At 42.0% G+C, this 11576-nt stretch overlaps 1 protein-coding gene across 1 annotated transcript in view; it reads right to left on the bottom strand.

Moving 5' to 3' along the window:
* Positions 1–5039: 5039 nt before the first annotated feature.
* COL13A1 (collagen type XIII alpha 1 chain) overlaps positions 5040–11576 on the bottom strand; it is a 202769-nt gene continuing 196232 nt past the window's right edge. Inside the window, exons 38-39 of the mRNA XM_043980266.1 lie at positions 8871–8909; positions 5040–5472 (exon numbers count right to left, since the gene is read on the bottom strand). Of these exons, the coding sequence (XP_043836201.1) occupies positions 5470–5472; positions 8871–8909 (42 nt within the window). The 3' untranslated portion in view covers positions 5040–5469. The remainder of the gene's footprint in view (positions 5473–8870; positions 8910–11576) is intronic.

Raw genomic sequence — 11576 nt, 5'->3', positions numbered from 1 at the left:
TTGCCCAGGGTCACACAGCTAGTAAGTGTTAAGTGTCTGAGGCCGGATTTGAACCCAGGTACTCTTGACTCCAGGGCCAGTGCTCTCTTCACTGCGCCACCTCCATTATGTGTTTAGTAAACAATTTTGTTTCACTAGGAATATATTACTTTAGAAATAAGGAAACTTTCCAGATCTGGTTCCAATTCCTCATTTTATGGAAGAATCACTGAGACCAGAGGTTAAATGACTAGCCCAGGGTCACACAGTCAATTAGTAGGCATCTAGGGAAACATGCCTTGTTGAAAAGCGTGCACTTAGATGAACTTCTGGCCGCAGGGGGGCCACTGGGATACTGAGGTCCCAAGGTATCTCTGCTTATTGGTGTTGGGTGAATTCTTATTGAATGCTTTGTTTGGGGGCAACATGATGGGCTACAGATGGACTTTATTATGGCCTTACCATAGACAAAGAATAACATATCATGAACTGAAGTCCACTCATCAGAAATTTGTGATCAGTTGAGCAGGGTCCAAGTTAACAAAAGGGTTAAAAAAGCAAATGAACAATAGAAACAAACACATGGCAAAGCTGGAGATATTTAACCTAAATGAATAAGCAACCGTAAGCACAGGAGAAGCATCTTTGAGCACACAAACAACTGACACAAAAATTCCAGATTGTGCATATTCATTACAACAGATCCCTTAGAGACCTTTACTAGGCAGCACTTTGTTATACTTAGTTCAGATTGAACTGTTCATGAAAGCAATAAAACTGGAGGCTATAGGATTTTAAACTGGAAAGGGGCAGCTAGGCAGCACCAGACCTGGAGTCAGGAAGGCCTGAGTTCAAATTCAGACTCAGACATTTACTAGCTGTGGACTGCTGTTTACCTCAGTTCGCTCAGCTGTAAAATGAGCTAGGGAAGGAAATGGCAGCCTACTCTAGCATCTTGGTCAAGAAAACCCCTAAAGGAGTCGGACGTAACTGCAAAACAACTAAACAACAATCCTCTAATTTTATAGATGAGAAACTGAGACCCAGAGAAGGGACTAGGTGTTGCTGAATTCTAGTGGCTCTCCAGCTCCAACCTTCTCTTGGGGGTGTTAGTTGTTCTACAAGGACACCTTCTCATCTCCCTAAGGATCTTCTCAAACATGAACTACCCAGGGTTACACAGGTAGGAAGTGGAAGAGCCAGGATTAGAATCCAGATCTTCTGTCTCTGAATCCACTGCTCTTTTCATTATACTGCATTCCCCGCCCCCCCCCAACCCCCAGGTGCTCTATCCCTTCCTCATTAGCAAGGACAGGTGTCATTGAGCAGTGTGATAACAACAACAACAACAACAACACATTTCCTCTGTTAGAATGTAAACTCTTTTAGGGCAAAGGTTGTCTTCCTTTTGTTTTTATATCTTCTGCACTTTGCACAATGCCTGGCACAAAATGAACACTGAATAAATGCATTCTCATTGATTTATTCTACTTGCATAGCCCCGACTTTATATTAAGTGCTTTGGCACATAAAACCAGTTTTCTTGGCAGAGATACTGGAGTGTTTTGCCATTTCTTTCTCCAGCTCATTTTACAGACGAGGAAACTGAGGCAAACAGGGTTAAATGACTTGCCCAGGGTCTAAGTGTCAAAATAAGCTGTGTCCAAAACCAGATTTGAACTCAGGAAGCAGTCTTCCTGACTGTAGGTGTGGTGCTCTAGTCCTTAGCTTCATTTATTTATGTATGTATGTATGTATGTATTTATTTATTTGCTTATTTATTTGTTTGTTTATTTATTTATTTTGCAGGGCAATGAGGGTTAAGTGACTTGCCCAGGGTCACACAGCTAGTTAAGTGTCAAGTGTCTGAGGCTGGATTTGAACTCAGGTCCTCCTGAATCCCAGGCTAGTGCTTTATCCACTGCGCCACCTAGCTGCCCCCTAGTCCTTAGCTTCTTAAATTATGGGTCATGTAACTGAATGTGGGGGTCATGAAAAAATTGGCAACAGTTTAAGGTTATGTATCCCTGTTTTATAAACCCATATACCCAGAGTCATGTAAAAATTTCTCGTGTGAAAAGGGGTTGTGGGTGGAAAAAGTTTAGGTAGCCCTGTTCTATTATATGTGTATGTGTGTGCATAGGTATACACACATATGTGTGTGCACATATATATATATATTTATATATACATACATAGACATATATATTATACAAACATACATACATAAATATAAACACTGTATCCAAAACTTAAGGAATCAGTAACCATAATGGTAGCCAGCCAATATCAGTAATGACCAAGGCACAATATGGAAGAAGCAAGGCCAGTAGATGGTTTTGTGTGACCCCAGATGGGTATTAACCACAACATATGGATGTCTTCCCAAGTGTGTTTCAGGCGATTAGTTCTGAAGGGTTCTCTCCATTCCATAAAGCACATCATAGCCCTGGAGCTATGTCACCATGTTATTAGTTAAATAGACCATCACAGCTGTCTTGCTATAATAATAATAATAATAATAATAATAATAATAATAATAATAATAATAATAATAAAAATTGTCATTGATATAGTGTTTTACAATTTGAAAATTATTGCATATATGTTATCCCATTTGAGCCTCACAATAGCTCTGTGAGGTGGGTGCTACTATTACCCCATTTTACATATAGGGAAACTGAGGCTGAGAGATGTTAAATAGCTTGTCCAGGATCTCACAGCTAATAAGTGTCAAGGCATAACTTGAACTTAGTTTTTCCCAACTCCACATCTAATATCCTAAGTACCGCATCACCTAGCTTCCTCAAATCCCAATATATGCTCTCTATTGCTAGAATCTCAGGCATTCACAGGAAACAGAGTGAATTGAAATAATAGTTGAAAAAGGTATAAATCTTTACTTATGCTTGCAATTTTCCACATAAAATAAGGAGGTGGACTTGATGCTCTCTAAGGTTCTTTCTAGCTCTAACATTTTGTGTTCCCAGGTCTCTCGCAACTCTTATATCTGTGATATATGTTCTAGGATCCCTTCCAGTCATTCAGGCAGTTGACAAGCCTTCATTAAGGCATTACTATGTGGCAGGCCCTGTGCTAACTGCTGGGTATATAAATAAAGGCAAAACCCAAGGCTCCCTCCCTTTAAGGAGATCTCATAATAATGGGGGAGACAATGGAAACAGATACATATAAGATACACAGAGCAGGAGTAAAAGATAATCTCAAGGTATTAGCAATGGGTAGGTAGGGAGCAGGAAAGGTCTCCTGCAGAACAGAAGGTCTGAGCTGAGTCTTGAAGGAAGCTATGAAACTCAGGAGGTAGAGATGATGAAGGAGAGCTTTCCAGACATGGGGAAAAACCATTGATAAGGCAAAGGATCATGTAATGAAGTGTCATTTTGGAAGCACAGCCAGTGTGTCAGGGTGGTTGGATCTTAGAGTATGGGAGGGGAGTAAAGTGTAAGAAAAAGGGAAGAAAAGGGCAGGTTGTAAGGGGCTTTAAATGCCAAACATGACTTTCCATTTGATCCTAGAGGTAATAGGGAGCCATTAGAGTTTATAGATTGGGGGTGGGTGGGTGGTGACATGGTTAGACTTGCGCTTTGGAAAGATTACTGTAGCAGTTGAGTGGAGGGTGAGAAGAGACTTGAGTCTCTATAGAGACCAAGGAGAAATCTTGTGCATTCAGGGATAAGGTGATGAGGACCTGCACCAGAGCAGCAGCTATGTTAGCAGAGAAGATTTATATGAGACATGTTGTGAAGATAGAATTGACAAGACTTGGCAACAGATTGGGTATGTTGGGTGAATGCAAGTGTGGAGTTGGGGATAATGCCAGGGTTGTGAGCCTGGGAAGTTCAGAATAAGGGAAAGTTTGAGAAAGAAAGATAACTTCTGTTTTGGGCATGTTGTTTCAGACGTCCAGAAGGCAGTAAGTGATGCAATATTGGAGCTCAATTGAGAGGTTAGGACTGGATATATAGTTCTGGAATCATCTACATGGAATTGACAATTGGATTCAATTGATAATTGGACTCAATAGAAACCAATGAGCATGAAGAGAGAAGCCCTAGGAGAGAGGATTGGGCAGACACCCAGAGTTAATGGACATGACCTGGAAGAAGATCCAGCAAAGGAGCCCAAGAAGGAATAATTAGACATAGGAGAAGAGCCAGGATAGAGTAGTGCTAGGAAAACTTAAAGAGGAGGGAGCACTAGGTGATACACAGTATCAAAAGCTACAGAGAGGTCAAGAAAGATGAGGATTGAGAAAAGCCTTCCAGCTCTGACATTCTATAAGCTTATGTTTCCTGACCACACTTTTTATCCATCATTTTAACAGTAGCAACCACTGGACCTCTAGAGATTTTGGTTTAATAAGCACAAATGCACACACACACACACACACACACACACACCCCACACCCATGGGAATTTCAAAGCATGAGCTGGCTGGCCCACTTAACAATTGATTGACACATTGCTCATAGATTATGCTTATCTATTCATTAGAATAGGTCCCTTAGAAAATACCTCAGTGGCATATTTCCATCTGAACTATGCATTTGAAAATGGTTCTCTCTTCCTGGAATGTCTTTTCTCTCTCTTTTTTTCATCTAATGATTCTTACCTATCCTTTAAAACCTCATTCAAATGATACCTTCTTTGGAAACCTTTCTCTGATGCCCAGTTAGTATTGACCTTTCCCCTTCAGACTTCACACAGATCAGTTTCTATTGTACTTATCATGTTTAATAGTATGTTATGAGTGTTTTGTGTTATTTCCTCAATTAGACTATAAGCTCCATTGAGGCCTGAACTATATTATATCTAAATCTTCTATCTTCCACAGTGCCTACCATAGTGCTCTGAACACAGAAGATGCTTAATGGTTGTTGCTTTTGATTTGTTGACAAAAGCAATAGCACTTTGGATCACAGAGATATGTGGGTGTGCTATTTTTTGTGTATCTCTAAAACAGGCCCCTTGATATATTTAATGACCAAAAAGGATCAAAAGTTATCATATTCCATTTTTAATAATGAAAAATCCACACGTTTAAAATATTTTCAGGCATGCCTAGCTTGGCAAATACCATTGACCTTCATATTATTTCTCTGGACTCACTCATGAACTAACCAGCACTTTGGTGCTGGACAGCTCCCTTGGCACGGTAATGCAATAATTTATTAAAACTCCAACAGTTAATTAACGAGGGTGCACAAATATCATGCAAACATTGAAGCTGTGCTCACAAACAAAACGTGCATCATGGACAAAGAATTATACCAAAAAATTCTTGGACACAAGGGGGAATGGAATGTTCGATAATTTCTGTACAAAAATGCAGGGTGTTTTTTTTTTTTTGTGGGGAATAATCTGTAAAAGATGCATCACAACGTCTGGCATTTCCAGAAAGAGAAAACTGTATAAAAATAAATATCCTATGTACAAACACACACACAGGCCAATCCAAGGTTAGGGCCATCACTGCAAGAGAAAACATAGATGGAGGTTAGTTTCAATGTCAGTTCTTGGCTTATTTTAAATATGAGTTAGGCTGGGATCCCATTTTATGATAGGAACAAGGCTTAGGACTGACTTCTTATTATACTACAAGCTTCCATAGGGCCAGGACTGTCCCACTCTGCCTCAATACAAGGCTCTGGACATAGTACATGTTCTTGAGACTCTCTAGCTAAGATTTAGGACAGGTGATTGTTCCACAAGGGCAGATCTCATCTACCCCAAATCTTCTGACTCCTGGAAATGGATTTCTCTCCCCTGCATCCCAGTGAGATTCCCAACCAAGCTTCATTCTCACCCCATTCTCCACCCTTCAGAGGCAATCTTAGGAACCTCTGTCAGAAGGCAACAGTCTTACACCATCCACTTTTTAGTGGATGCAACAGAGTCTAGGATGCAGATAATAGCCCCAGGCAAAGCTTCCCTGGGCTCCCTTTTCTTTTAAAATTTGGCTCAAATATCATCTCCTCTAGGGAACCTTCTTTTAGTCTTCTAGATCTTAGTCCAATTGTTGTATCTCTCTAATGCATTTGCCACAGGTGATTGTGTGTTATACTTATCTTGCTGTATGGATTGGAACATGGATTGGATCTGTGACTCCATTGATAGAGGGAACCCCTGGGTAAGGGAACTGGCTCTACCAAGGGAGGCTGGAACCTTCTCTGTATCTTTTAGTATTAGAGAGCTGCCTAGTCAGCTATCAGTTGACAAGCATTTATTAGGTTCTTTTTTTTTTAATGGGGCAATGGGGGTTAAGTGACTTGCCCAGGGTCACACAGCTAGTACATGTCAAGTGTCTGAGGCCGGATTTGAACTCAGGTACTCCTGAATCCAGGGCCGGTGCTTTATCCACTGCGCCACCTAGCCTCCCCTATTAGGTTCTTACTATGTGCCAAGTGCTATACTAAGAGATGGAGATACAAAGAAAGGCAAAAATATGGTGCCTAGAACACTCAGAGGTATAGTGACTTACCAAGGGTCACAAAACCAATATATGTCAGATGCAAGACTTGAATCCATGTCTTCCTGGCTCGAAGACCAGCTCTCAACCCACTAGACTCTGCTGTTTCTATTTGTTCAAAGTTAGTTATTATTGACCTCTCTAATAAGGAGGTAAGATCTTGGAGAGCAAGGTCTAGAACATATCTTTGTATCCCCAGCTCCTAACACAGTATTTCCCACATGGCAGGTATGTGTGTGTGTGTGTGTGTGTGTGTATGTATTTGTTTGCTTGTTTATTTGTTTAGGCAAGGCAATTGGGGTTAAATACCCAGCACCTAACCCAGTACCTCCCACATGGCAATTATGTAGGTATGCATGTATGCATGTATTTATTTATTTGTTTGTTGTTTATTTATTTAGGCAAGGCAATTGACTTGCCCAGGGTCACACAGCTGGTAAGTGTCAAGTGTCTGAGGATGGCTTTGAACTCAGATCTTCCTGACTCCAGGACCAGTGCTCTATCCACTGTGCCATCTAGCTGACCCATGGCAGTTATTTAATAAATTCTTTTTGTTGAATTAATTAATGAATTTGTATTTGTTTCATACATCTCTACTAGACTGTCACCTCTTTGAGAGCAGGGGTCAAGTCTTAACTACATTTTATATCTCTTCTAGCACCTAGCATTTCATCTGTACACTGTTGGGGCTTAATGAATGTTTTGTTGGATCATTGACCTCTCCTGATTGGGGAAGGTGAGGGGGTTTAGTAGCTGTGGCTTAAACCCCTGGTCACTGTGTCCTCAGGCTTGGCATCCTGAGGATCTGCCTGGTTAGCCTTCAATGGACTTATTCCCATCCAAACTAGGAATGATGGTGACCAAGATGAGCTTCTGAAATCCTTAGGAACAAGGACTCCCTCTTCTTTTTTGTTGACGTGGTCATCATGGAGACTGGGATGACTGTCAGTGGTTCTTTTAGATTTTCGGGAAAATGGGCTACCTTAAATTTTTTTTTTTTTGTCTGAAGCCATCAGGTCACTGTAGGACGTGGGAAGAACAATGGTTGTGAGATTGTTGTGGGGGTGGGGGGTGAAGAGAAGGCAAATGACTGCCCTTTGAATTGGGAGGAAGTGTTGTCCCAGTCAGCTCTACTCAGAACTGCCTCCCTTTGCTGGAGGTGCCTGTGGGTCAGAGGGAGTAGGCTGGAGCAGAGCCTGCTGACTCCATAATTAAGACTTAGCATGGTGTAGTGGGAGGAGCACAGGGATTGGAGACAGACAGCCTGCTTTGGATTCCACTTCTTCTGCTTACTGGCTGTGTGATCCCGAGCAAGTAAGTTCACCATTCTAGACCTCAGTTTCCTCCTCTGTGAAAATGAGAGAGCTGAACCACGTGATCTCAAAAGGTTTCTTCCAACTCTGAATTCTGTGATCCCACAGACCTAAGGAAGCTTAAAGATCAACTAGTTAATTGCTACCCATGGGTCATGGGACACTCAATAAGCAGAGCGACTCCCATTTCTTTTGCCATAAACAGCTCACAACAGCCTGAAGAGGGATTGTTTTGGGAGTAAGAATTATTATCCCTGTTTTACAGTCGAGGAAACTGAGGCGAACTTGATATACCCCAGGTTCATACAGTTTCAGAGCCAAGATTTGAACTCACTTCTCTCCTGACTCCAATCCCATTTACAATCCACTTGCTGAGGCCTAAGGCTTATTATAATTTGAGTAGCACAGGGCAGCTAGGTGGTTCAGTGGATAAAGCACCGGACCTGGAGTCAGGAGGACCTGAGTTCAAATTTGTCTTCAGACACTTGACACTTACTAGCTATGTGACCCTGGGCAAATCACTTAACCCTCATTGCCCCGCCCCCCCCCCCCAATTTGAGTAGCAACTGCCAGGCAGAGGTAATGTGGTCTAAGTGACCTTACATGGCACTATGAGGATTAACTGTTAATTAATAACCAATTTATAAGTATCTCTCAGAACTCCGAAGAGAAAAAACTACAGCATGAACCTAAACTGAATAGATGAACCTGATTGGTGTGGGAACCCCATGAACTAGAGCTACCTCAATGCCAAAGAAGGAGGCATCTAAAATATATCTTGAAATGGCTTGCTGGGTAATGAAAAGGTGGTGGTCGGGAGGAGGTTGGAGAAGAATAGATTTATCGAGAAATGAAGGTGATGTAAGAAGAGGAGATAGCAATAGGAATGAAAAAGAAGGCATCCTGAGTGCTGCTTAAGGGATGGCAACAATGAACGATGGGTGGCCCTTCTGCTGACCTGGGTTTGCTCATATGGCTATAGAATGGTACAGGGATGTGTGTGTGTGTGTGTGTGTGTGTGTGTGAATGTCACTGTGGGGGAGTGCACCTATGCCACTAATGTCCTTTAGGCCACCAGGAAACCCTACCTTATTCCAGCAGCCCTGGACTGGCAAGCCATCTTCCCCCTGTAATGGAGAAGGACAAAAGGAGCGCTCAGACTCTTACGCAGGTGGGCAAAGTTTAATAACCTCGGGCCTGCAACCTTTATTTGAGACTCCTTAGGATGGGACTAAACGACATTTTGTTTTATTTCTTTTCTCCACTGCTGGCTCAAAGGTGGAGGTTCTAGGTAGCTTGGTCTCATGGGTTTGGTGGGAGCCTAGGACCTTTGTGTGGATAAGGGGATTTGGGCATCCTATGTGAAGGATCTAGGAAATGACTTTAAGTTACTCTAAATCCCTTGGCACTTGGCCCATCCATGTATCTAGCAAGGTTCTACAAAGGAGATAATGGCTATCCTCAGGTCTCTTGGAATGGGAGTCTCTTAAAGGAAGGGATCAATTGGGTGGGAGCCATTGGTTCTGATCAATTTCACCCAGATGCAATTAGTGGAACCCAGCGTTCAATGCTTCTCACTGAGTTAGTGGTAGATCTTCATTAATAGGTTTTACAATGGTGGGAAGCACCAGGATTAGGTATTTTATTATCCTAATAATGATAATGATAATTTAAAATTTAAATTTAGTTACTTTCATCTAACAAAATCTATTTTCTCTTACCTTTCCTATTATTTTAAAATTTAATATTCTCAACAAACAAAAATCTATTTTCTCATGTTCCCACCTCCCCATCTTTCAATAAACCAAAACCCTCATAACAAATATGCATAATCAAGCAAAACAAATTTCCACACTGGCCATGTCCAAAAATATCTCGTTTTGTATCTTGAGTCCATCCCCTCTTTGTCAAGAGGTGGGTAGCATGCTTAAGATGATCATTATAATTTTAAAACCCATAACACGAACAACAAATATGAAAGCACTAGAAATAGCAAGGGGGAAAGGCAACATTTCTACAGGATGTTATCAGGGTGGGGGGGGACACTTCTTTGTAATAACATTTTCTCAATTTGACTTATTTTTGAGGGAGGAGGAAGAAGGAGAAGATCGGGCATAGTTGTTTCACGGTCATCCTCGCTACCCTTTGACATACAGGATTTAGGAAACAACATGAACACGGACTCTTCAACAGGGAAAGGAGCCACTGGCCAGAGTGGTATTCCCATTGGTACACCAGTGATGGGAGGAGTGATGTGATGTGGAGCTCAGGACAGAGCGAAATGAAATGTTAGGTGTGTGGACAGGAGCGAGGTGGGGTGGAGGAGTTATGACTTGCAGATCCAAATATGACCTGGGGAGTCATAGGGAGAGTTTGTGGCAGGTGAGCTTGGCAGAGGAAAGGGCCCTTGCTGGTTATTGATGGGGGCTTATGGGAAAGATGGAAGAATTCTCTATGGAGGAGTGTTAGTCAACATGCTGCATGCTCAGGGTTTAGCAGCATGGGGATCTGAGAAGGGACTGATATTTTAATGGGCTTGGGCTCACTTGACACTCCAGCCTAAAAGGTTTCTGAACTCTTGTATCAGGGACCCTTCACACTCAGGCTCTAAGAGGCATTCCCTGACAATCTCCATTTGAAGATGTCTCACATCTGAACTTGATCATGAAGGATGGTATCTATGTGGACAGGGGATGATGAAATAAAATGAGCCTGGGACAGTCAAGGGTTCTAACCTTGGCTTATTGAACTAAGTGGAATGAAAAGACCATCATGGAGTCCATGCCTACTTTTTTTTGCGGGGCAATGAGGGTTAAGTGACTTGCTCAGGGTCACACAGCTAGTAAGTGTCAATTGTCTGAGGCTGGATTTGAACTCAGGTCCTCCTGAATTTAGGGCCAGTGCTTTATCCACTGCACCACCTAGCTGCCCCTGCCAACTTGTGATATTGAGAAAGAGGCAGGAGCTTTCTTGGCACAGTGAGGAGCAAAAGGGTGAAGAACAGGGTTCTAGATGTTACTTAGATGATGATGATAACTAATGTAGCTATAGCTAATATAATAGATATATGCACCTACTATGTGCCAGGCACTGTACTAAGCACTTTACAATTATTATCTTATTTGAGCTTTACAATGACCCTGGGAGCTAAGTGTTATTATCATCCCTGTTTAACAGATGAGGAAACTGAGGCAGGGGTTAAGTGACTTGCCCAAGGTGACATAGCTAGTGTCTGAAGTCAGATTTGACTATATCTTCCTAAATGTAGGCTTGGCACTTTATGCACTCTACCACCTAGTGGTCTAGAGAATAAACTTGTCAGAGTGAAGAGAATACAAAATACAATATACTTTCTTTTATCCTGTCCTAATGTCTCCTTTATTGCTTTCTTCCTTCCTTTTCTTATCTCTCTTAACTATTCTCTATTCCTTTGTTCTTCTCCTGGTACTATTGCCTAGGGTAGTATTCAATGGTGAATGTTTCAAAAGGAAGGCAATGTGGGGACAAAGGCAGGGGAGGGGGGTCCTATGGGATGTTCTTGACCAGTCAAAGAGGATGGACCCTATTTTGTTATCTCAGACTAGACCATTTCTTATTGGTTGGAGAATGAGTTAGCACCAGATAATGGTATGACCAAGGCAATGGTGATTGGCACCAATTGTCTCAGGCACAATCTGGAAGAAGGCACAGGACTCTCGGGCCTCTCAAGCCATTCCATAGCCCCATAGGGGACATTGGGGATTGCAGAATTTTGATGGGGACACAGGCAGAATCAGAAATAGGAGGGGCAGTGT

This window comes from Dromiciops gliroides, chromosome 2 (assembly GCF_019393635.1).
Source record: "Dromiciops gliroides isolate mDroGli1 chromosome 2, mDroGli1.pri, whole genome shotgun sequence".
NCBI lineage: Eukaryota > Metazoa > Chordata > Mammalia > Microbiotheria > Microbiotheriidae > Dromiciops > Dromiciops gliroides.
This window is presented reverse-complemented; position numbering and strand designations above follow the sequence as displayed.